The 27,475-nt window shown below is 43.0% G+C and overlaps 1 protein-coding gene and 1 long non-coding RNA gene across 2 annotated transcripts in view; one reads left to right on the top strand and one right to left on the bottom strand.

Annotated features, from left to right (window-relative positions):
• LOC130367596 (uncharacterized) overlaps positions 1-17,283 on the top strand; it is a 19,517-nt gene extending 2,234 nt beyond the window's left edge. Inside the window, exons 2-3 of the long non-coding RNA XR_008892106.1 lie at positions 2,345-2,473; positions 17,221-17,283. This is a non-coding gene — a long non-coding RNA (uncharacterized LOC130367596). The remainder of the gene's footprint in view (positions 1-2,344; positions 2,474-17,220) is intronic.
• An 884-nt stretch (positions 17,284-18,167) lies between these two features.
• Positions 18,168-27,475, bottom strand: part of LOC130367317 (extracellular calcium-sensing receptor-like) — a 47,239-nt gene continuing 37,931 nt past the window's right edge. Inside the window, exons 5-9 of the mRNA XM_056569724.1 lie at positions 24,663-25,496; positions 24,024-24,143; positions 22,190-22,417; positions 21,985-22,108; positions 18,168-19,821 (exon numbers count right to left, since the gene is read on the bottom strand). Of these exons, the coding sequence (XP_056425699.1) occupies positions 18,902-19,821; positions 21,985-22,108; positions 22,190-22,417; positions 24,024-24,143; positions 24,663-25,496 (2,226 nt within the window). The 3' untranslated portion in view covers positions 18,168-18,901. The remainder of the gene's footprint in view (positions 19,822-21,984; positions 22,109-22,189; positions 22,418-24,023; positions 24,144-24,662; positions 25,497-27,475) is intronic.

The following is a 27,475-nucleotide window of genomic DNA, read 5'->3' on the forward strand; positions in this document are numbered from 1 at the left end:
TAGATATAGATAGACATGAGATAGATATGAGATAGATGGATATAAGATAGATAGATATAGATAGATATGAGATAGATAGATAGATATGAGATATATAGATAGATAGATAGATAGATAGATAGATATGATATAGATAGATATGAGATGGATAGATAGATAGATATGAGATAGATAGATAGATATGAGATAGATAGATATGAGATAGATAGATAGATTGATATGAGATAGATAGATAAAAAATATATATAAAATGTATAAATTATTTCAATCCAAATTCATATATTTTTCAGGTGAAGTGTATAGCTGCTGCAATCTGTAATTGTTTATCATACAGTTTGATCAATTAATAACCAAGATATAAAATAAACTCATTTTTGGAAAACCGTATAAAATGTTCATGTTATATATTTAATGTATATTACACATGAAGCTGATTGTAGTTATGTGGACGTTTTACATGTGTTCAGTTTAAAAAGATTATTTTATTTTAATTTTTTTTATAAACTTCCTGCATCGTCTCCCGCAACATAACACGGGGTCACGTGGTGACCCTGCGTCATATCGGGTTAGTCCCGGCCAGGACCCGCGGCTAATACCGGACATCACCAATCGCTGTGAAGCCCGATATTAACCCTTCAGACACGGCGATCAAAGTTGACAGCCGCGTCTGAAGTGAAACTGAAAGCATCCCGGCAGCTCAGTCGGGCTGTTTGGGACCACCGTGGTGAAATCGTGGCGTCCCGAACAGCTTGCAGGTCATCAGGAGGACCACTACCTGCCTCCTCGCTGTCCGATTGCCGAATGACTGCTCCGTGCCTGAGATCCAGACATGAGCAGTCGAACGGTGATAACACTGATCAATGGCATCTTAATACACGCCAGTGATCAGTGTACAAGATCAGTGTGTGCAGTTTTATAGCCCCTATGGGAGCTATAACACTTCAAAAAAAAAAAAAGTGAAAAAAGGGTTAATAAATGTGATTTAACCCCTTCCATAATAAAAATCAGAATCACCCCCCTTTTCCCTTGTAAATAAAAATAAACATATGTGGTATCGCCGCGTGCGTAAATGTCCAAACTATAAAAATATATCATTAATTAAACCGCACGGTCAATGGCGTACGCGCAAAAAAAATATCTAAATCCATAATAGCGCATTTTTGGTCACTTTTTATACCATTACAAAATTAATGAAAAGTGATAAAAAAAAGTCCGATCAAAACAAAAAAAGGGTAACAATAAAAACTTCAGATCACGGCGCAAAAAATGAGCCCTTATACCGCCCCATACGCGGAAAAATAAAAAAGTTATAGGGGTCAGAAGATGACATTTTTAAACGTATACATTTTCCTGCATGTAGTTATGATTTTTTCCAGAAGTACGACAAAATCAAACCTATATAAGTAGGGGATCATTTTAACCATATGGACCTACAGAATAATGATAAGGTGTCATTTTTACCGAAATATGCACTGCGTAGAAACGGAAGCCCCCAAAAGTTACAAAATGGCGTTTTTTCTTTAATTTTGTCGCAGAATAATTTTTTTTCCATTTTGCCGTGGGATTTTGGGTAAAATGACTGATGTCATTACAAAGTAGAATTGATGGCGCAAAAAACAAGCCATAATATGGATTTTTGGGTGGAAAATTGAAAGGGTTGTGATTTTTAAAAGGTAAGGAGGAGAAAACGAAAATGCAAAAATTGTATAGTATTTTGTATAATGGAATTAGTTTTACTAACCTTCTATAATATGAGGTCCGGTCTTTGTAGGTCATGGACTGTCACACGCCCTGTGTACGGAGCTCTATATATATTTATTCTCAGGCACTTTTTATTGGAAGCTTTGGCCTTTGGGGCAGAGGTTATAATTGAACATAATCTCCCAATCCTCATAAGATGGAAAATGAGATAATAGTTCCAGAGATAATTTGAAGATACATTTCTGGATATTAATGTGTTGGATGTCATATAGATTCTGTAGTCAGAGTTTATCAAAAATATCCAGGAAAAAAATAATATACATCCAATAAAATAATAAATGAATAATCAAAAATATCGACATGTTGACTTTTGCCACCAGGGGCTTTTACAGGTAACAGGGGCCCGTAGGAAAAATCCCACACCGGTCCACATCATTGTACTGGGACAAATGGTTCCGGTCATCAACACTTATAACTCATAATGCTTCCTTAATGCATACCTGTCCGATTCCGCACAAAAAACAAAACTGTTATATGCTACTCAGTAACCCATTGTGTACATGTAATTTTTATGTATTTATCACAGATATTTCACTAAAAAATAGCATATTACAGCTGCTCACTGTCTTTTTCATCTATCCAGAGGGAGGAGGCGTGTTCCTCTCTTGCCCTCACTGTGATGACTCCTCTCCCTCCCTCACTCTGCTGACTCACTGCTTTCGGGAGCCTGGCAGCCCTGCTCTATACCCCTTTCTGCACCAAAGACAATATGGTGAGTGTATAACTTACATCTTCCTCAATTAGTGCAAAGGTTTGGTTCTGAAAGTACAGAGGTTTTAAAGAAATACACTGCTCAAAAAAAAAAAAAATGTAAACAACACAATGTAACTCCAAGTCAATCACACTTCTGTGAAATCACATTGACAATCAATTTCACATGGTGTTGTGCAAATGGAACAGACAACAGGTGCAAATTATAGGCAATTAGCAAGACTGATTAGGTGGTGATCACAGACCACTTCTCAGTTCCTATGCTTCTTGGCTGATGTTTTGGTCACTTTTGAATGTTGGCGGTGCTTTCACTCTAGTGGTAGCATGAGACGGAGTCTATAACCCACACAAGTGGCTCAGGTTGTGCAGCTCATCCAGGATAGCACATCAATGCGAGCTGTGGCAAGAAGGTTTGCTGTGTCTACCAGCGTTGTGTCCAGAGCATGGAGGCGCTACCAGGAGACAGGCCAGTACATCAGTAAACATGGAGGAGGCCGTAGGAGGGCAAAAACCCAGCAGCAGGACCGCTACCTCTGCCTTTGTGCAAGGAGGAGCAGGAGGAGCACCGCCAGAGACCTGCAAAATGACCTCCAGCAGGCCACAAATGTGCATGTATCCACTCAAATGGTCAGAAACAGACTCCATGAGGGTGGTATGAGGGTCCGATGTCCAGAGGTGGAGGTTGTGCTTACAGAACAACACCGTGCAAGACGATTGGCATTTGCCGGAGAGCACCAAGATTGGCAAATTCACCACTGGCGCCCTGTGCTCTTCACAGATGAAAGCAGGTTCACACTGAGCACATGTGACAGACGTGACAGAGTCTGGCGACGCCATGGAGAATGTTCTGCTGCCTGCAACATCCTCCAGCATGACCGGTTTAGCGGTGGGTCAGTAATGGTGTGGGATGGCATTTCTTTGGGGGGCCGCACAGCCCTCCAGGTGCTTGCCAGAGGTAGTCTGACTGCCATTAGGTACGGAGATGAGATCCTCAGACCCCTTGTGAGACCATATGCTGGTGCGGTTGGCCCTGGGTTCCTCCTAATGCAAGACAATGCTAGACCTCATGTGGCTGGAGTGTGTCAGCAGTTCCTGCAAGAGGAATTCATTGATGCTATGGACTGGCCGCCCGTTCCCTAGACCTGAATCCGATTGAGCACATCTGGGACGTCTCGCTTCATCCACCACAGACTGTCCAGGAGTTGGCGGATGCTTTAGTCCAGGTCTGGGAGGACATCCCTCAGGAGACCATCCGCCACCTCATCAGGAGCATGCCCAGGCATTGTAGGGAGGTCATACGGGCACGTGGAGGCCACACACATTACTGAGCCTCATTGGGACTTGTATTAAGGACATTACATAAAGTTGGATCATCCTGTAGTGGGGTTTTCCACTGTGATTTTTAGTGTGACACCATATCAAGACCTCCATGGGTTGGTAAATTTGATTTCCATTGATAATTTTTGTGTGATTTTGTTGTCAGCACATTCAACTATGTAAAGAGGAAAGTAGATGTGTTATCTTAGTGTTCACTTTATTTTTTTGAGCAGTGTATATTAGAAAAAATATTGTTTTGCCAAGATGTACAACATATAAAAAGTTTTTATATCAGACAGTGCCCATTTAAATAGGACTCCTTGTATTTTGTTCGGTTAGTTCACTCCATATCCCTACCCTCCCTGAAACCCATTGAGGAAGTTACACCAGGGAGGGGCAGGTACAGTGTAAAAATCCCACCAAAAAGCTCCCTATACTTTGTTGAACCGTTTAGATATTGTAAAAAATGGAGGCCCTCTCAGCATGGTCTGGAGACAATCTTGGGTACAAACCTCCTTTAACTCCTCACAGTGCCGTATACACTTTTATCCCAACCCAGATCCTCCTCAGCTTAGAAGGTTCTAGCAACTGGAACTGTACTTGGTTCTCTGGTGCGGACAAGGTTGGGTTTTCTTGCTTGCAACAGGCTTGAGTTTTTACAGGCTGTTTACTAGACATGAGCTTCTTTACAGGGCCTTACAAGTTAAAGGAGATATCAAGTCCTGAAAAACGTATTCTCTATTCCGTATGGCAATAGGGCTGTATTAAGGGTGGGTGTCGGCCGCCACTTCGCGCGGTGGTCTACATGCCCCCTTCCCGTGGGCTGCCGGGGCCCCTTACAGGAGACCGCGGGAGGCCCCAGCGGTCGGACCCTCCCCCGCAATCTGAAACTTATCCCCTATCCTTAGGATAGGGGATACGTTTTTCAGGACTGGACTACTCCTTTAAACTCTGACTAAACTGGTCTACCAAGTGGGATCACCGGTAGGAGACGTCCTCTCACTTCTTTGGCTAGAGAACGAATATCAAGGGATTAGAAACCATGCCCGGCAAGTTCACGTACCTGTATCCGAAAGGTGCCATACAAGTCAGATGACTTAGGGTAGGGTCACACAGGAATGTATGCCGGCAGTCATAGAGAGGCGATGAGCGTGCTCCCTGCTGCTGCCTTAGCTCTGTGTGTCAGCTGGTGACTGCCAGGGGAAATTCGGCAGTCCCGAGCGGACACACAGAGCTAAGGCAGCAGCAGGGAGCTCGCTTTGCATTAGCTCTGAGTCCAATACTCTGCAGATGCACTCCTGTATGACTCTACCCTTGGAAAGAGATTATCGCTTAACAGTCGCTCCACGCATGCATTTGTTACCTAGACGTGAAATGGCTCAGCCAGGCCATCACGTCCCCCTCCCATGGACTTGCATTGAGGGGGCGTGACCGTGACATCACGAACCTCCGGCGCTGCACCTGATGCTCTAAACAAATGCCTGGTGCAGCAGGGAGATTGCGGGGGGCCCTAATTTGGTGGGTGAACATAGGGTGTACCTTTCCTGTAATTGGATGAGCTATCCTAGAATTACCAATAGTGCTGCTTGAGAAATTGTTTAACGCTCATGCTGGTGTTTAGGATGCTACTGCTTCAATGTATTCTTCGATAAAGCCAGTGCTTCCGATGATGCGTCGGAGGAAGGGGGCATTTTTTAAGTTTTAATAATAATATCTTAGTGTGCAAGTTGTAAGAGTTGCTTGGCAGAATGCCGGTGATTGGTTAAGTGGCTCTTCACTGCCAAGACCAGTTCTTCTCAGATGTTGGGGGTAGAAATGCTCAGAGGTAAAAGATGGGTCCCATTCTGGAGGTCATGGGGGTCCCAGACGGTATTTATTTCCTACCATGTGGATAGGAGATAAGATTTTTTAGCTTTATAACCACTTTTACATAGGACATTAGATCCTAAGAGTCCAGAGCTTGGTGTTGTCACCAGCATAATTTTTTCGGTGGTGTCCACCTACTGGTGCAGCCTTACAGCCCAGTGTAAAATATTGGGGAGGCACGGTCTATATACCCTCACTAATATATATTTATAACTGATAGATTAGTATTCCTTAAAGGGGTACTCCACCCTAGACATTGTATCCCCTATCCAAAGGATAGAGGATAAGATGTCTGCTCGTGGAGGTCCTGCAGCTGGGACTCCCGCGATTTCGTCTGTGCCACCAAAGACATCGGGAGCACAGAGCGAACTTTGCTCCATGCCGGATGACTGGCAATGCGGGGTGGAGGCTCGTGATGCCACGGTCTCGGCCCGCTCATGATGTCATGGCCATGCCCCCTCAATGCAAGTCTATGGGAGGGAGCGTAATGGCCGTCACGCCCCTTCTCATACAGTGGGGATCAAAAGTTTGGGCACCCCAGGTAAAAATGTTATTAATGTGCATAAAGAAGCCAAGGGAAGATGGAAAAATCTCCAAAAGGCATCAAATTTCAGTTTGAACAGTCTTTTAATATTTCAACAAAAGTTAGATTTTAATTCCATCATTTAATAACAGAAAACGAAAAAATGGCGTCTGCAAAAGTTTGGGCACCCTGCAGAGTTAATATCTTGTACTGCCCCCTTTGGCAAGTATCACAGCTTTTAAACGCTTTTGAAGCCAGCCAAGAGTCTTTCAATTCTTGTTTGAGGTATCTTTGGTATCTTTGCCCATTCTTCCTTACAAAAGTCTTCCAGTTCTTTGAGATTTCTGGGCTGTCTGTCACACACTGCTCTTTTAAGGTCTATCAGTGGCGTAGCTATAGAGGTTGTAAAGGTTGCCATTGCGACCGGGCCCCTTAGCACAGGGGGCCCGCAGGGCCCCCCTAGCACTATACTATACGACTACAGCCGCAGATCGGGCCCCAGGCACAGCCCGAGGTCCCGGGCCTGAAGGGAAGGCTTGTCGCCGTGGACGATGCGGCAGCGGCGCTGCCAGTACCAGGCCCGGCGCTAGCCTCAACCCCCCCCCCCCCCCCGCCCCTCCCCTGCCGAGGTCCCAGGCCTGAAGAGGAGGCTTGTGGCAGCGGCGCTTCCAGTACCAGGCCCGGCGTGACTCTAGCCTCAACCCCCCCTTCTACCACAACCCCTAAACACTTATTGCCGAGACATACACCCCCCTTCTCCCCTCACCGTATGCAGACACGCTGCTAATGCCTGCAGCAATGGCCTAAGAGTGAGCGCAGAGGAGGGACCGGATCACCAGCAGGTCTCCTCGCTGAACTTCATGGTGGCCGCAGGTGAGCGAGGAGGGGTTAATTTAATTTTGGGTCTGGAGGAGCGGCGGGGGGGGGGGCTTAATTTGGGGTCCGGTGGAGCGGCAGGGGTGGCTAGGTGGTCGGGTTGCTGGGGCTTAATTTCGGGTCCGTAGTGTGTATGTATGATGTGTGTGTATGTACTGTATGTATGGTATGTATGATGTGTGTGTATCTGTATGTATGGTGTATGTATGATGTGTGTGTATGTACTGTATGTATTGTGTTTGTATGATGTGTGTATGTACTGTGTATATGATGTATGAATGATGTGTGTATGTACTGTATGTATGGTGCATGTATGATGTGTGTATATACTGTATGTATGGTGTATGTATGATGTGTGTATTTACTGTATGTATGGTGTATGTATGATGTGTGTATGTATGTACTGTATGTATGGTGTATGTATGATGTGTGTATGTAGTGTTATGATGTGTGTATGTACTGTATGTATGGTGTATGTATGATGTGTGTGTATGTACTGTATGTATGGTGTATGTATGATGTGTGTATGTACTGTGTATATGATGTATGAATGATGTGTGTATGTACTGCATGTATGGTGTATGTATGATGTGTGTGTATATACTGTATGTATGGTGTATGTATGATGTGTGTGTATGTACTGTATGTATGGTGTATGTATGATGTGTGTATGTACTGTATGTATGGTGTATGTATGATGTGTGTATGTACTGTATATATGATGTATGAATGATGTGTGTATGTACTGTATATATAATGTATGAATGATGTGTGTGTATGTACTGTATATATAATGTATGAATGATGTGTGTGTATGTACTGTATATATGATGTATGAATGATGTGTGTATATGTACTGTATGTATGATGCATGAATGATGTGTGTGTATGAATGATGTGTGTGTATGAATGGTGTGTGTATGAATGATAGATGTGTTTAAGCAAGATGTATGTATGATGTGTGGAGATGTGTGTAAGGTAGAAGGATATATGTATGATGTGTGGAAATGTGTGTAAGGTAGAAGGATGTATGTATGATGTGTGGAAATGTATTATGCGGGGAGATCTGGAGGCGGCAGGTGCATGTATGATATGTGTTTATGTATAATGTATGTGTGTATGATGTGTGTGTATATGTATGTATTATGCATGTGTGTGTGTGGGAGGGGCGGTGGGGGGGGGGGGTTGGAGGAGGCGCCGGGCGTGTGTTTGTATGATGTGTGTATGTTTGATAGATGTGTGTAAGCTAGATGTGAGTATATGTGTATATGTATCGTACATCTATCATACACGCAAATATCATAATACATCTATCATACACGCAAATATCAAATATCATAACCATACATCTACCATACATACACCAGTCTCATACACATATGTCAAACATAAATACATATACTGTTCATTATTGTGGGGGGACAGGAGGTGATTGGGTATGGGTCAGACTTTGGGGTCTGGAGAGTTTTGCAGGGGAGCCTAGAGCAGAATTCTGGGGTCTGGGGAGGGGGCATTGGAGCCTGGAGAGGACTTAGTGGTCTAGGGAGGGGGGAAGAGGAGCACAAAGGAGGACATATGGGTCTGGGAGGAAAGTGGGGTTGGAACAGAGGAGCCAGAAGGAGGACAGAGGGGTATAGAGGAGGACAGAGGGGTCTGGAGGAGGACAGGAGTGATTCAGCCAAACTGAGAAGAAACAGTGTGTAATAGTATTAGTATTATTATTATGGAGGGATTATTATATTTGGAAGGTAGTGTGTGGCAGGGTTATATTCAGAGGGTACAGCGTATAGCATGGTTATTTTTGAGGGTTTATATTCAGGGGCACAGTGTGTGGAAGTATTATTATATTCAGGGGTACAGTGGGTGGGAGTATTATGTTCATGTGCACCATGTGGCAGTGTTATATTCAGAGGGTATGGTGTGTGGTAGTATTATATTCAGAGAGCACAGTGTGTGGCAGGATTATATTCAGGGGTAACAGTAGGTGGCAATATTTTATTCAGGGTGAACAGGAGGTGGCAATTTTATATTCAGGGGGAACAGTAGGTTGCAGTATTATATTCAGGGGGTACAGTGGATGGCAGTATTATATGCAGGGGTACAGGGTAATGGTAGTTTTATATTCAGGGGATACAGTGTGTGGCAGTATTAAATTCAGGGGATACAGTGTGTGGCAGTATTATATTCAGGGGATACAGTGTGTGGTAGTATTATATTCAGGGGATACAGTGTGTGGCAGTATTAAATTCAGGGGATACAGTGTGTGGCAGTATTACATTCAGGGGATACAGTGTGTGGCAGTATTATATTCAGGGGATACAGTGTGTGGGTGGTAGTATTTTATTCAGGGGATACAGTGTGTGACAGTATTATATTCAGGGGATACAGTGTGTGGCAGTATTATATTCAGGGGATGCAGTGTGTGGTAGTATTATATTCAGGGGATACAGTGTGTGACAGTATTATATTTAGGGGGTACAGTAGATGGCAGTATTATATTCAGGGGGTGCGGTGGGTGGCAGTATTATATTCAAGGGGTACAGTGTATGGTAGTTTTATATTCAGGTGATACAGTGTGTGGCAGTATTATATTCAGGGGATACAGTGTGTGGCAGTATTATATTCAGGGGGTGCAGTGGGTGGCAGTATTATATTCAAGGGGTACAGTGGATGGTAGTTTTATATTCAGGGCATAAAGTGTGTGGCAGTATTATATTCAGAGGGTACAGTATTTAGCAGAATAATAATGATTATTGTCTTCATACAGAGGATGAGAATCTACTGACATAGTGAGAACCTATGATGTCCGGGCGTCAGACTCTGCAGAGAAGATGTAGCTGGAAGAAGTTCTGACGTCTGGACCAGATGAAGAAGAAAAGAAAAGACAACAGAGAAGACGTCAATCAGGTCACTGATATCATTGTGTTTTCTCCTGACTGTCCCATCAGAGCTGTAGTCACTTATAAGTTCTGCAGTGATGATGGGTGATGTTGTACCCTAATCTGTGGCTCTCCATCTGTTGAAAAACTACAACTTCCATAATGCCTGAGGCTCTCCAGACATGATGGGAGTTATAGCTTTATAACAGCTGGAGAGCAACTGGAACCAAGGTGATATGTGGGGGTCCCAGCAGTTAGACCCACAGTAGAAAAATGGGCTGCTTATTCTTAAATGCCTGGGTATATGTTTTGTCTGTCCGGCCCTGCCTGTTAGTCACTTATATAGTTGTGTATTCTCCTTACTGTGTCCCATCAGTGCTGTAGTCACTGATATCTTTGAGCAGCCGAGTAAAGGGTCACCCGGGATTGGGGAAGCGGGTCGTCAGGTGATAGGGGGGCCCTGGGCAAATTTTTGCACCGGGGCCCTGTGGTTTCTAGCTACGCCCCTGAGGTCTATCCATAGATTTTCAATTATGTTGAGGTCAGGAGATTGTGAAGGCCATGGCAAAACCTTCAGTTTAAGCCTCTTGATGTAATCCCCCGTGGATTTCGAGGTGTGTTTAGGATCATTATCCATTTGTAGAAGCCATCCTCTCTTTAACATCACCTTTTTCACAGATGGCATCAAGTTAGCATCCAAAATTTGCTAAAATTTTATAGAATCCATTTTTCCTTCTACTCGTGAGATGTTCCCTGTGCCACTGGCTGCAATACAACCCCAAATCATGATTGATCCACCCCCATGCTTAACAGTTGGACAGAGGTTCTTTTCATTAAATTCTGTTCCCCTTTTTCTCCAAACGTACCTTTGCTCATTCCGGCCAAAAAGTTCAATTTTTACCTCATCGGTCCACAGAACGTGTTTCCAAAATGCATCAGGCTTGTCTATATGTTCATGTGCAAAGTTAAAGTTTTGTTGACTCTTCCACGAAGACCATATTTGTACAAGTATCTCTTTATAGTGGAATAGTGTACCACAACTACAGTGTCTGCCAGATCTTTCTGGAGGGATTGTGCAGTCAAACGTGGGTTTTGAATTGTTTTTCTCACAATCCTGCGAGCTGTTCTGTCTGATATTTTTCTTGATCTTCCAGATCTTGCTTTAACTTCCACTGTTTCTGATGACTGCCATTTCTTAATTACATTCTGAACAGAGGATATTGACATCTGAAAACATTTTGCTATCTTCTTATAGCCTTCTCCAACTTTGTGAGAGTCAACCATTTTCAGTTTCAGATTTCTAGACAACTGCTTAGAAGAACCCATGGTGCTGATTGTTGGGGCAAGGTCAGATGAGTCTGGGCATTTAAAACCTTTGAGATAGACATCACCTGGTCTTCCCAGATGATGATTGAGAACAATCCATAACACTGGCAGGTCTCAGCTTTGCAAAGGGGGCAGCGCATGCTATAAATTCTGCAGGGTGCCCAAACTTTTGCAGATGTCATTTTTTTGTTTTCTGTTATTTTGAAAGTGTTAATGATGGAAATAAAATCAAACTTTTGTTGACATATTATAAGAATGTCTAATCTGTAATTTGATGCCTTTTGGAGATTTTTCCATCTTTCCTTGGCTTCCTTATGCACATTAATACAAATTTTTACCTAGGGTGCCCAAACTTTTGATCCCCACTGTAGACTTGCATTGAGGGGGTGTGGCTGTGACGTCACGAGCAGGCCGCGACTGTGATGTCACAAGCCTCCAACACTGCACCCGATGCTCTAAACAAACACCGGGTGCAGCTGGGAGATCCAAGTGGTGGGACCCCCGCGATCAGACATCTTATTCCTTATTCTTTACATAGGGGATAACATGTCTCGGGGTGGAGTACCCCTTTAAGAGACAAACAAGCATAGAGATGGGATTTTCAACTTTATTTTCTGTTATTTCATTTTCAGTTATGATCTTCATACGTTTTAATTACTTTGTAACTGGTATATTGGTATTGCTTTAGGGCAAGTTGTAGATATAGACTTACAGAACAAGTCACTGCCGCACATACTGAAGAGTGGCTTTGCTTGAATACATACATTTCTGATGACCAACATGGGCCCTAGGTCTTACACCCCATTAATGAAACATTTTGGTGTCCCAGTACAGCTGTTGCAGCTTCTACCCACTGCAGAGTTGTCCGGGGCTGAGTGTATATATGTTATGTATTTTAAGTACTCGGGAATCTTTCAAATGTAATTCTTTGCATTACACTTTCATGCATGTATGGAGGTCTTGCAATGGGTAAATATTTCTCACATTGCTGCATCTAATGTACACAGCTAAATAGGCATTTGGTCACATGTCATCTCCTAACCAATAATTGCAGAAGAAAGTGATTGGTCCAATTTTCCTCTCCTGGGAAAATTGGTGGCCCTAAACCTGCTCTAGTTAGTCTGACCCTGGATTAGCCAGAGCCACAGCTCATTTCCCAATGAAACCCATAGTCTAGTGGTCCTAAAGCTAATACTAGGCAATGACATACCTTACATATAGGCCACATGTTCCTGATCCCTTTTCCAGTCCATGCTGCAGGAATGTGTTTTATAAAATTTCAGCACCAAGAGGGAGAATTATCATCTTTAAATGAGAGATGGTTGTACAAGGCCTTCTATATACACTGATCTTTATTCAGGGCCATATGGTTGGGTCAATGCTGCTTGCCAAGTCAGAAGGATTTCCCTTGGGGTAGGGTCACAACCGCAGCCGCTGTGTAGGGTGCAACCGCAGTGTATTTGACGCTGAAGATGTGCCACTGATCGTCCCTAGCAATCCTCCGCTACAAGCAGATACACAGTGATTGCTCTTGGACTATCTCAGGGAGCAGGGGGAGTGACCGCAATGTCTGTGAGTAAACTGAGCATGCGCGCACGACTCACTAATTCCTGTGTGTCTGCTCGTAGCGGTGGATTGCTGCTACGAGCAGACAATGCAGGACACACAGGCAATGCAGGAGGCAAACTGTTGGGACGGTCAGTAGCGCAAAAAAGTTGCAGATGCACTTCGTGTGAAGCTACCCCAAATGGGCATTTCTAAGTGTCATGTCACAGATTACCGCAGAATACTAAAGTGGAGTCCTATTTTGCATCTAAACCCCTTAAGGACCAAGCCCATTTTGGCTTTACGGACCAGAGCGTTTTTTGCACATCTGACCACTGTAACTTTAAACATTAATAACTCTGGAATGCTTTTAGTTATCATTCTGATTCCGAGATTTTTTTTTCGTGACATATTCTACTTTAACATAGTGGTAAATTTTCGACGTAACTTGCATCCTTTCTTGGTGAAGAGTCCCAAAATTTGATGAAAAATTTGAAAATTTAGCATTTTGCTAACTTTAAAGCTTTGTGCTTGTAAGGTAAATGTATATTACAAATAAAAAAAATTTATTCACATATACAATATGTCTACTTTATGTTTGCTTCATAAAATTGGTGAGTTTTTACTTTTGGAAGACATCAGAGGGCTTCAAAGTTCAGCAGCAATTTTCCAATTTTTGACAAAATTTTCAAACCAGTTCAGGTTTGAAGTGGATTTGAAGGGTCTTCATATTAGAAATACCCCATAAATGACCCCATTATAAAAACTACGTCCCCCAAAGTATTCAAAATGACATTCATTCAGTGTTTTAACCCTTTAGGTGTTTCACAGGAATAGCAGCAAAGTGAAGGAGAAAATTCAAAATCTTCATTTTTTACACTCACATGTTCTTGTAGACCCAATTTTTGAATTTTTGCAAGTGATAAAAGGAGAAAATTTTAACTTGTATTTGTAGCCCAATTTCTCTCGAGTAAGCACATACCTCATATGTCTATATATAGTGTTCGGCGGGCGCAGTAGAGGGCTCAGAAGGGAAGGAGCGACAAGGGGATTTTGGAGAGAAAATTTTTCTGAAATGGTTTTTGGAGGGCATGTCACCTTTAGGAAACCCCTAGGGTGTCAAAACAGCGAGAAAAAAACACATGGCATACCATTTTGGAAACTAGACCCCTCGGGGAATGTAACAAGGAATTAAGTGAGCCTTAATACCCCACAGGTGTTTCATGACTTTTGCAAATGTAAAAAAAAAAAAAAAATTCCCCAAAATTTTACATTTTTAAAAAGGGTAATAGCAGAAAATATCCCCCAAAATTTGAAGCCCAATTTCTCCAGATTCAGAAAACACCCCATATGGGGGTGAAAAGTGCTCTGCTGACGCACTACAGATCTCAGAAGAGGAGTAGTCACATTTGGCTTTTTGGAAGCAAATTTTGCTCTGGGGGTATGCCGCATTTAGGAAGCCCCTATGGTGCCAGGACAGCAAAAAAAAAAAAAACACATGGCATACTATTTTGGAAACTAGACCCCTCAGGGAACGTAACAAGGGGTTAAGTGAACCTTTATACTCCACAGGTGTTTCACGACTTTTGCATATGTAAAAAAAAAATTTTTTTTTTTACCTAAAATGATTGTTTTCCCAAAAATTTTACATTTTTAAAAAGGGTAAAAGCAGAAAATAGCCCCCAAAATTTGTAACACAATTTCTCCCGAGTACGGCGATACCCCATATGTGACCCTAAACTGTTGCCTTGAAATACGACAGGGCTCCAAAGTGAGAGTGCCATGCCCATTTGAGGCCTAAATTAGGGACTTGCATAGGGGTGTACATAGGGGTATTCTACGCCAGTGATTCCCAAACAGGGTACCTCCAGCTGTTGTAAAACTCCCAGCATGCCTGGACAGTCAACGGCTGTCTGGTAATAGTGGGAGTAGTTGTTTTGCAACAGCTGGAGGCTCCGTTTTGGAAACAGTGGCGTACCAGACGTTTTTCATTTTTATTGGGGAGGGGGGCTGTGTAGGCGTATGTGTATATGTAGTGTTTTTTACTTTATTTTGTGTCAGTGTAGTGTAGTGTTTTTAGGGTACAGTCGCACGGGCGGGGGTTCACAGTAGTTTTTCGCTGGCAGTTTGAGCTGCGGCAGAAAATTTGCCGTAGCTCAAATTTGCAGCCGGATAGTTACTGTAAACCTCCGCCCATGTGAGTAGACTGTACATGCTGAAAGTTTTAGTTTTGCAACAGCTGTAGGCACACTGGTTGTGCATCACTGAGTTTGTGACCTAACTCAGTGTTTCACAACCAGTGTGCCTCCAGCTGTTGCAAAACTACAACTCCCAGGATGTACGGTGCATGCTGGGAGTTGTAGTTTGCAACAGCTGGAGGCACACCGGTCGTGAAACACTGAGTTAGGTAAAAAAAAAAAAAACTCTGAGTTTCACAACCAGTGTGCCTTCAGCTGTTTCAAAACTACAACTCTCAGCAGTCACCGACAGCCAACGGGAGTTGTAGTTATGCAACCAGCAGATGCACCACTACAACTCCCAGCATGCATTTTAGCTGTTTGTGCAAGCTGGGAGTTGTAGTTATACAACAGCTGAAGGTACACTTTTCCATAGAAAAAATGTGCCTCCAGCTATTGCAAAACTATAAGTCCCAGCATGCCCATAAGGGAATGCTGGGAGTTGTGGTGGTCTGCCTCCTGTTGTTGCATAACTACAGCTCCCAGCATGCCCTTTTTGCATGCTGGGAGCTGTTGCTAAGCAACAGTAGGAGGCTGTCACTCAGCTCCAACTGCTGATCCACGCTTCTTCAGGTCAGTCCCTCGCCGCCACTGCCGCTCCTGGGGCCCCGATCCCAACAAGGGCGCCGGGGATTGGGGTCCCCAGCTGCCAGGGTCCTCTTCCCGCACCCGATCACGTCCTCCGGAAGAGGGGCAGAGCGGGTTGCGGGAGTGACACCCGCAGCAGGTGCCCTGATTGGTCGGCCGACGAATCAGGGCGATCGTGAGGTGGCACCAGTGCCACCTCAACCCTGCTGGCTATGGCTGTTCGGGGCCGTCAGAGAACAGCCTGTAATTCCGGGTCACCTGGTCACTGAAGACCCGATTGACCCGGAATCCGACGCAGATCGCTGGGCTGAATTGTCCAGCGATCTGCGGCCATCGCCGACATGGGGGGGCATAATGACCCCCCCTGGGCGATATGCCACGATGCCTACTGAACGATTTCAGCAGGCATCGGCTCCGGTCCCCAACCGGCTAGCGGTGGGGACCAGATTTCCCACGGGCGTATGGATATGCCCTGTGTCCTTAAGGACTCGGAATGCAGGGCGTATCTATACGCCCTGTGTCCTGAAGAGGTTAAATCACGGTAAACCGCCCCATAAAGATCCTCATTTAGTTAGTAATTTGGACTTAAAAACGTAAGCAACAGAGAGCATACAGTATGTTCCTGCACTAACATCTACAGTAGACATAACACGTAGAGGTGCTAAAGCACCCAAAGTAGGGCTCCCTAAATCCCAGGTGTCGGGTAGCAATGGTGACCGAGATTTTTGTCCTGGGACTTAGGTTTGAGTCAGCCCTCTACTGACCGATGACATTCATTTGCCGCATGGGTTGGGTGTGGGAGTATGGCATGGGCTCAGGAGTCAGGCCGACATAATTACTGGAAGGAACCGTCTGCTGTTGATCACTAGTGTTGAGCGGCATAGGCCATATTCGAATTCGCGAATATTCACGAATATATGGACGAATATTCGTCATATTCGCGAATATTCGCATATTCGTAATAGTCTTGTTTTATTTTCGCATTTGCGAATATTCGCGCATGCGAAGATTTACATATGCGAAAATTTGTATATACCAAAATTAACATACGCGAAAATTCGCATATGCGAAAAGTAGGATATGCAGATTTTCGCATATGCGAAAATTCGCACACCAGTCTCACACAGTAGTATTAGAGCCTTCTTACACCACATAAGCTGGAGGCAGAGAGGGATGATCACTGTGATGTGTACTGTGAAAAAAAAATATATATAAAAAAAAATAAAAAAACGAATATTCGTAATTACGAATATATAGCGCTATATTCGCGAATATTCGCGAATTCGCGAATATGCGATATTCGCGAATAAAATTCGAATTGCGAATATTCGCGAGCAACACTATTGATCACTCTAATGTCTGTTAATTAACTGTTTTGGTGCACATACCTGGTGGTCCAGCATATGTAAAGTGATCATGGGGTGCCAATCAGTTTTAGGGCAGACTAAGGCTCTAGCTAGGCCCCCATGTCTGCCACAGCTCAGCAAAAGATTAGCCCTCATAAAGTTTCATAAGTGGAAAAATAAAAAAGTTATACAGGTCAAAATCCTGACTACTAACTTTTTTTTTTATTATTATAATTTTTTGCCAGGCCCTGACCTGAAGATTCCTAAATTCAGCAATTACAGCACCAATTAAATTATTTCAAAGCTGTATTCATTCAAGTAACTGTATTTCACTGGAATTACAAAAAGTTTCCTGGTGTCTTTTCTTGGGCTTTGTAGGTGGAAACAGCTTTGTCAACAAAAAGAGTTGTGGGTCAAAGAGGAATATCAGGTTAGTACTACTGTGTCATGTGACACATTCATCGGGGACCAATACACCCATAAACCGTCATCATAACCCGAGTGCTCACCAGACATTGATAGCCTCTTTACAGCCCTACAGCTCATGATTAAAGGGGTATTCCCGGCCAAAACTTTTTATATATATATATATATATATATATATATATATATCAACTGGCTCCGCAAAGTTAAACAGATTTGTAAATTACTTCTATTAAAAAATCTTAATCCTTCCAATAGTTATTAGCTTCTGAAGTTTTCTGTCTGACTGCTCAATGATGATGTCACGTCCCAGGAGCTGTGCATGATGGGAGAATATCCCCATAGGAACTGCACAGCTCCCGGGACGTGAGTCATCAGAAAGCAGTTAGACAGAAAACAGCAACTCAACTTCAGAAGCTAATAACTATTGGAAGGATTACGATTTTTTAATTGAAGTAATTTACAAATCTGTTTAACTTTCCGGAGCCAGTTGATATATAAAAAAAAGTTTTGGCCTGGAATACCCCTTTAACTAGCTCTGGCCAGGGACCCTCAGGCACTACCACAATGCATCACTAATGGTTAGTTCATTCCCGTATAGAAATGCATTTTCCACATGTCATGACTTCAGGTTATTTCATAGTGAGATAGCGCCATCTAGTGTAATCACAACATCGTGCAGGTACTGTAAGGTCAAAGAGTTTCTTCAATGACCACTATAATGATACTGTCCTTAGGATCAAGTGTAAGGATTTGAGTTTGGAAAAAACCTCTGCACCTAGCATCCCCAACTAGCCTAATTTCTTCATGAATATGAGAAAATCCAATCAGTTTTAGAGTTTTCTTTCTATTAACACTCAAATTTTGTAAATCCCAAACCCCACATTTTTGGCAACCGAATTTATTTATTGGTCACAATGCCAAAATTTGTATAGAGCTACTGCAGTCATAAGGGTCTATAGTCAGAAGGCAGTCAAGATACAACAAATGAGACAGCAATTTACAGATTTTGTGATTTACGTTTTGTGAGTGTTATAAAATAAACAATGTAAGATATAAGTAGAGAAAAAACATCTCTACATTATATCCATGTATCCATATCTAGGTTAAAACTCTATCCTAAGTGTAAAGGTGAGGTGGCTCTCAATTTGCTAAGTTATATGTATTGAAACCACTCCCTTAGCCTTTCTAGGAGATTCTGCATAGAAAATATCTGGGGAACTTGTCATGTGACCAATAATTCAATCATCTAATACAGAATAAGCAGATGTTTAAGCCTTACACATTTGAGATAGCTGTAATAACAGTGTAATAACACAATACAGTTATGCAAGTGAATTCACGGTACCCCAAAATTTGTAGCTGGCACATGGGTACAGTACACTTTAAAGAATGTCCAGTAGAGGGAGGGGACAAAAAAGGAAAAATCTAATAGATATCGACTTTTTATGGCTAATGTGTTCAGAATCCATTAAATGCTTGTCCTCACACATTTTATGAAACCTAGTTCTTTGTCCTCTGGGAGGTACTTTTACCCAGGAGGATCCCACGGGTGTTGAGATCAGGTCGAAATAATATAATGTAACACTTGGGGAAAAAAAAACAACCTAAGATCCCAGCACTGGAGAAAATGATTCCAAATACCTCAATGGCCACCATGAATTTTCCCTGGGTGCTCAGATAGGCTGGGACAAAGGAGATCCAGACATTTAAGAAGATCAACATGGAAAAAGTGATCCACTTGGCTTCATTGAAAGTGTCTGGAAGGTTCCTGGCCAGAAATGCAACTATAAAGCTGACACAAGCAAGAAATGCCATGTACCCGAGCATGGACCACAAGAACACATCTGAACATTCATTGCACTGATAGATAATGACCTCAGCCTTTATCTTATAGTTCTTCTCTGGGAATGGAGGACAAAGCCGAATCCAGGAGACACAGATGAAGACCTGTATGGAGGCACAGATTACAATGACCACAGCCGGAACTTTGGGTCCCAGCCATTTTCTCATATTGCTTCCAGGTTTGGTTGCTCGAAAAGCGATAACAACCATCAGAGTCTTAGCAAATATACAAGAAACACAAATAACAAATATTACTCCAAAAGCTGTTTGACGCAAGAGACAGGCTAATCTTTCCGGTTCTCCAATGAAGAGAAGAGAGCAGAGGAAACTCAAGGACAGTGAGGCGAGGAGGCCGTAGCTAAGATCGCTGTTATTGGCTTTCACAATGGCCGTGTCTTTGTACTTGACGAATGTGAACAAAACCCCAATGGTGGTGAAAGAAAAGAAGATTGCGGAGGACGTTAATGTGATTGCAAGTGGTTCCCCGTATGACAAATATTCAATTTCTTTAGGAAGGCAAATGGTTTTGTTGGCATTGGGCAACGTCTCTTCCGTACATGGGAAACAGTTGCTTGAATCTAAGAGACAAAAACCATGAATTTTAAGTAAAAATTTTGAAATACAACTACACTTTTGGCTATATTCTTGGTGACTATAATAAAAGAAAATAGGTCTATTGTTTGTTTAGATGTGTTTTACATGGTGAGATAGTGTTGGACTGAGGCACCTTAAGCCCATTGGAGGAAATTACTTTGAGTGTCCACCATCCATCTGTAGGGTTTCTAGGGTTTCTGATAGATTGTGGGGCTCTGTTGTATAAAGAGCCCATAATTGTGCCTTGGCCAACCTACTGATACTCAGTGAGTCAGTGGAACCCTGGATGCAGGCTAAGCGGAGTAGGTAACTAACTAGTATTCAATTGATGTGGACATATACAAAGGATGGGGCCAAGTTTGGAGCTGAATAAACCAGTAGGCCCCACTACAGGCATGAGTTATCTATTGCTGTGCATGTCTTCAAGGCATGGGGGCTGAGAAATGTCAATTATATTTAATAAATAAGAACAATATGGATTGGCAAGAGAGGTTGGAGAAGACAGAAGTCAGTTAAAGTAGTGATCTTCTTTCTAATACCTATCATTCGTAACCATCAGGATCAATTTTGGAACCCCTGCCTTGGTCACCTTAAGATTTTGTCTTGTATTGCATAGGGTAATAACATAATGACATAGTGAACTTGTCAAGTGCACATGTGACCCCAAAGTAAACAGGCAATACACTTCCTGCAAAAGCAACCTTCAATATTATAGTCTGAGGAGAACATTTTACCTGTATGATATATTTATGGGGATTTTTTTTACATTAGACATGGTCAGTCTGCTTTCCAAAAATATATTTCAAATGGATTTATCCTAAAGTCAATTCTAACGCTATTGTGGTGGCAGAACACACTTTTAAAACTGCCGCCAACTGCCGATATTTCTGTAGATTTGAATGGGGCCTTGTGTAAAAGAGAAGCCCCTTGTTACGCCTAGCGCTCCGGGTCCCCGCTCCTCCCAGGAGCGCTTACGGCGTCTCTCTCTCCGCAGCGCCCCGGACGGTCCCGCTGACCGGGAGCGCTGCACTGTCATGGCCGTCGGGGATGCGATTCGCACAGCGGGACGCGCCCGCTCGCGAATCGCATCCCAGGTCACTTACCCGTTCCCATCCCCTGCTGTCATGTGCTGGCGCGCGCGGCTCCGCTCTCTAGGGCGCGCGCGCGCCAGCTCCCTGAGACTTAAAGGGCCAGTGCACCAATGATTGGTGCCTGGCCCAATTAGCTTAATTGGCTTCCACCTGCTCCCAGACTATATCTGATCTCTGCCCCTGCACTCCACTGCCGGATCTTGTTGCCTTAGAGCCTAGTGAAAGCGTTACTGTGTTTGTCCATACTGTGTACTTGACCTCCTGCTATTACCTTATTGACTACGATCCTTGCTGCCTGCCCCGACCTTCTGCTACGTCCGACCTTGCTTCTGTCTACTCCCTTGTACCGTGCCTATCTTCAGCAGTCAGAGAGGTTGAGCCGTTGCTAGTGGATACGACCTGGTCACTACCGCCGCAGCAAGACCATCCCGCTTTGCGGCGGGCTCTGGTGAACACCAGTAGTGACTTAGAACCGGTCCACTAGCACGGTCCACGCCTATCCCTCTCTGGCACAGAGGATCCACCTCCTGCCAGCCAGCATCGTGACACCCCTGAAAATTTGCTGGTTCAGCATCTACATGATTTCAAGTCCTTCTGAGATATAGGATTGTAGAGGAAGGGGAGGTTTGTTTTGCCAGGATTGCCAGTTCAGGAGGTGGGAGGCCAGGGGGACAATTTGGATGTTTTTGCTATGGGGGGCCATGAATTCAATGTATGTCCTGCTCAACTGCCAAGTAAAGTCATGTATGACACTGAGGTCTTCAATGTTTCAGTTTTTATTCTGTGCAGGGAAGAGTTTGTGGTTGCAGTACTGTACGGAACGTGATAGACAACGCAGACGATTTGTCAATATGTAGGGCAGTAGTGGTGGCAGTAGTACCATATGGAATGTAAAGGACAGCACAGGAGATGTGTGGCTGTGTAGGGTGAGTAGTAGTGACCGCCATTTTGAGAGTTTTATCTTAAATCTCTAAAGATTCGTATTTGCAGCATTGGAAGATTTTGGGGAAATTGATTCCTTCATCTCTAGTCAGGACTGTATATATCCAGATGTACCTGTTTGGTTGGATATTTCACCATCTGCACAAGGGACACAGTCATAGCAGCACATCGGTTGTCCTTCTTTAGCAGCTTTCCGGAACCCAGGGGAACAACTTTCACTGCATACTGATCTAGGAATCTAGAGATAACAAATAATAGGTTATGTTATGAAGTTAGTATGTTTATGATGTTGTCTTCTCTTTCATACAAGCTATACTACCTCATTGCCCCCAGTGATCCATCGGATGGCTGTGCTATTGATGCTCAGCTCGTTTTCTTTAGCTTGACCTAATCGGTACCGTCCGACTGTCACAAATGTAATAGCCCCATCTGAATTCCTGTGCCAGTTCAGAAGGTCGTAGTCAGTTGGGGGGTCTCCATTAACATCGTAGAACATCTCTTCTCCCATTCGACTTCTGAAGTAGACACTCTTCAGGCGGTGGAAAACCTACAGAATCAAAACATTCCATATTGTCCTGTTATTGACTAGAAAATACAAGAATGACTTCTAGCTGTGCTCATCTAATGAAGTATAAGTAGACACAGAGGACAACTAAACTTGGTAACATCCAGTTAGGGCCCTGCAGGGGAATGTTTTCTCAAGCCCGCTCCAGCTGAATTTCTGACCATTACCGCCCGCCACTTGCCACATGTGTGTTCAATCTGACCCACTCTTGTAAACATTTAGTCACAGCTAAATAGTGCCTTCTGTGCCATTTTATCACCCCCTTTTGCCATTTCATCAGCCCCCTCTGGCATTTCAGAATTCTATGGGACTACACAGGATTTTGTGAGAGCCCCTGTATGTTCTGTGGCCACCCGCAACCTCATGCAGAACTCTACTGTACATCCAATAGCCAAATCATATATGAACACGGAATGAGCCCTTAGAATTAGGAAATTCCCTGGTAACACTGACCATTAGTGGGTCAATTTGCTCCACCAGTTATCTTTCTGTATAGAAAGATATGATGACTGCATTGAAAATTGTAACTTATATTAATTGTAACCTCTGTGCCACCAACAGAAAATTCCGAGTCCCTGTTCAGTTAAACAGTCTGGTTCTTTGGATGTCTTGGTGGAGCTCTGTGCACCGTTGAATGCTTGGCATTTGTCATTTTCCATCTTTCCTCCAAGAGAGCAGCTAAACTAACCAGGAGCTGTATAAATACTCATGCAATGAGTGATTCCTAGTGCCATGGCTGGCAGCCTTAAGTTTTTTTTTTAACTTAGGGTATGTTCACACTGAGGAATTGGAGCGGAAATCAAGCAGAAATTTTCTGCCTCAAAATATTGTTACTTTTCCACAAGAACTCACAGAGATTTCACACGGAATTTCCCGTGGAATTGGCACGGAATTGGCGCGGAAATGCAGGTTTCATGCGGAGAAGGAGTATCAAGTATTTCTATTTATAATTTTTTTTTTTTTTTTTTTATGCGGAAATTCCACGCCAATTCCGTGCCAATTACACGCAAATTCCGTGCCAATTCCGCGCGGATATGCTTCTGACTCAAAAAATGTATAATAACATTGATCTCTATGGGAGAACGACGCTGATTCCGCCTGAAAGAAAGAACATGTTCTTTCTTCAAGCGGAACAGACTTCCTCGTCAGAATTCTGCTTGAGGAAATTCCTCAGTGTGAACTGAGGGGCAGAAATTCTGCACAGCTCTATGGGGATTTTCACTGCTGAATGAATTGGAGAGGAAAAAGCGAGCAGAATTATTCGTGGAAATTCCTCTCCAATTCCCTAGTGTGAACATACCCTTAAACAGTACATTGCCAATGACAAGCTGAAATAGTAGATCTTACATGGCAGCTGTAAGAGCTGTATCTCTTTAAGACTTCCTTGTTGTGTGCAGAGCTTGTGGTTGCTGTGGTTACACCCTAGCCCATCCTGTGTTTTGTCTCTTTGGCCAATTAGGTGCCTTGTGTGACCACACCTTGATAGCTCTGCCTATTTAAGTTTGCAGTGTGCTATTTGACCTTGCCTGTGAAAAGAGTTTGTCTCAGTAGCTAGCTTTTTACTGCATCTGCATCTTATCCTGTTCACCTGGTTTTGTGACTTAGGCTTTGTATTTGGATTACCCTCTGATACTCGATTCTGTACATTTGCTTTCCTCTTGGCTTTCTTACTTAGCTCACTGACAATCCTCTCTGTTAGTTTGTCTCCCTGGAAGTATTGTATTTTGTACGTGTTTACCTTTTGTGTTCTGACGGTGTTTTTCCTGACTGAGTGTGTTTCTGTAGTTTGTTATTTTGACATGTGATGACCCTGCACTTATTCAGAGTAGGGTTTGTCTTCAAGTTGGGGAGTCGCTGTTTAGGGTGACTACACAATAGGCGGGGACAGGGGTTGTCTGTACAACTAAAGAGCACTGTATCCCTGCCCATTCGTGACAGCAGCCATGGAGGCTTTCAGAAGGCCATCAAATGGTGTTGGGTAATCTCTTAGAGCCTACCACTATGCTTTTAACCCCCTAGATGCCAAGTCACCATTGAATAACAGAGCTTCAGAGCTTGCTAAGTAAACATCTAAGGACAGTGATCAGCTACAGACAAAGGTTTAAAACTCCAGGATATAGAACAAGATCAGCTACTTAGCCAGCCCCATTGCCACCACAACAAACATCAACCATACATTTACATTGGTTGGTCATAAATGGTTTAAAAAAAACAAGTAAAATCTTACCTGCCATGGTTTAATACTGGTTAGATCTCCACATATTTTATGTGTGGGGGATTCCTGGTCCAGAGCACAGGGAAAGATTAGATTATGGATGGCATGGGCCAATGAGTATACTGCACTGTATATAAAATATGGCATCCTGAAGTTAAAGTTATTGCTGTCATAACTTCTGGTGTACAATAATTTCAGGTTCTCTTCTCCTGTGCACCACAGAGTCTTATTGTCTCCGCTAGAACCACCACTTGGCCACCGGCAGCCTAGAACTAACTCCCAGAAATCCTTTATGAATATATCTTGAGGGAGTAAAGTAGATGCTCTAAGCCCCAGAAAATATTCTTTAAACCCTAGCACATTTACTTCATGTACTATATATCCAATGGTTCCAGCCAATAAGTGACTGTATTTCGGAATAGACAATATTGGTGAAGTTGACCAGCCATTACTGGCAACCCAGATTCTCTCCACATCCTTCTTCTGTAATAGCAATTCCATCAGCTGGTGGATGTGAGGGTCTCGGGAGAACAGAATGATGACCTTTGCCGAGGACTGGACAATAACTTTTGCTATGGACTGAAGTTTTGCTAAGGAAGTTTCTTGGCCAAACGTCTCATGGTAAGCGATGCACACACCCAACTTCTGCAGCTCTTCTTTGAGGATTTGTGATCCCTGAATTCCATAGTCATTATTGAGAGACAGCAACCCCACCCACTTCCAACCCATAAAGGAAACCATTCCGGCCAAGGCTACTGACTGCTTGGCATCACTGGAAACAGTACGGAAAAAAGATGGGAATAAGTAGCGATCGCTTAGTAAGTTTACAGATGCGGCATAGCTGACCTATAACAATATAAAAATAAGTAAGATTTTTTTCACAATCTGGTAAAACAATAATATCTGATAAATAAAAGGTCATTACCCCCTAAACTAGGTCTGGTCATCCTCCTCAGATTTTTTTTGCATTTTGCACGTTTAGGGAAAAAAAAATGTCAAATTCCCCATTGATATGCACTCAATATCCCATGAGACATGAAAATAGAATTTTAGAAATGTTTCTACATTCATTCAAAATTTTTTAAATTCACTTGGACATAAGTATTCAGATACTTTACTATGACACTTGAAATTTAGCTCTGGTTCCTCCTATTTCTCTTGATCATCTCTGAGATGGTTCTACACCCTGACTGGTGTCACTGGTGTAAATTCAGTTTTCTGGACATGACCTGTAAAGATACAGCCATATCTATGTTAGGTCTAACAGCTGGCAATGCATGATGTGGAAGTTCAGGAACAGGATTGTTGAGCCACAGATCTAGAGAAGTGTTCAAAAACATTTCTGCTACAATATATGTTCCCAAAAGTACAGTGACCCCTATAATTCTTAAATAGAGGAAGTTTGGAACAATCAGGACACCTTCAGCTGCCCCACCAAACTAAGTAATCGAGGGAGAAGGGCCTTAGTAAGAGAGTGATCAAGAACCCAATGGTCACAAAAGATCTTGTATACAGACAGGAGAAATCTTCAGAAAGCCAATAATAAATGCAGCATTCACGAATGTGGGCATTATGGTAGGGAGTCACATCTGGGCTAAAGAGAAGAGCAGCTCTGATGCTAGCTCCAACCACCGTCCCCACCAACTTTGACGATCCGCCTTAAACAGTGTTCCCAATCTGGGCTACTTTCCCTACTGTAGACAAAGTCAACAAAAGTCAACAACAGTCGAGCAAATAAAGATTAACCTGGGACAGGCTAAGAGTCAGAAACCAAGAGGGCAGCAAAAATACTATATATCAGGCAAAGGGATAGTCAGGTCATGGGCAAAGATCAGCTAAAACAGATCAGGTCAGAAGAGTACACAATACAAATGCGAGTGCAGGGAAAAACCATTACAAGCACAATGCTAAAGAAAATAGAAAGTCCCGCACTCTCCGCAATTGATGTGTAGCTTTAAATCTTAATGTCAGCCAGGTTAGAAGGTCAGGGAGACGAATGAATACACGGAGTACTCAGTGTAGCCATTCGTCTCCCTGACCTTCTAAGGGTGCATTCACACCACGTTTTTGCAATACAATTCCCGTATACATTTTTAATGTGAGAACCGTATGCCAAACAATGCACCGGTTGCATCCGTTTTTTGTCTTGTACGGTTTTGTCTGTTTTGTTCCCGTAGCCTACCACGGTTTTTGATCTGGGAAAGAAAACTTATTAAACTGTAAACTTTTTTTTTAACATGGGAGTCAATGGGAACTGAACAGAACCGTTCCATCCGGTTTGCATCATACGTTTTTGGACTTTGCACAGTGTTTTTTTCTTGGAATTTCAATCAAACAAGTGAAAGTTTATTTATAATGGAGTGAAAAGTTAAAAATGTATATGTTTTTTTCTTAAAAAATGGATACAACTGGACATCATTTTTCAAACTGTATACAAATTAAAATTTGTACACACATTATGATAAGTTTAGTCCGGTTTTGGGGAATCTGTTTTTCATCAAAAACCTGATACGGGAACTGTATTGCAAAAACATGGTGTGAATGCACCCTTACCTGGCTGATATGAAGGCTTAAAGCTGCACATGAATTGCGGAGACTTGCTATTTTCTTCAGCATTGTACTGTGAATGGTTTTCCTTTTTCGTCCGAGCATTAAAGAGTACCTGTCATCATCTAAACTTTCCCTGATCCCCCTTCCCATCTGTCCCCTTCTCTAACTATGCCTATCCCTGTGTTTATTGAGGTTTAAAATGCTGTGGAAATACCTATTTTTATCCCTCTTCATTAGCTCCGGAGCACTGTCTTTCTGAGGGGTGGAAGGAGGCG

The sequence above is a fragment of the Hyla sarda genome, chromosome 4, assembly GCF_029499605.1.
Source record: "Hyla sarda isolate aHylSar1 chromosome 4, aHylSar1.hap1, whole genome shotgun sequence".
NCBI lineage: Eukaryota > Metazoa > Chordata > Amphibia > Anura > Hylidae > Hyla > Hyla sarda.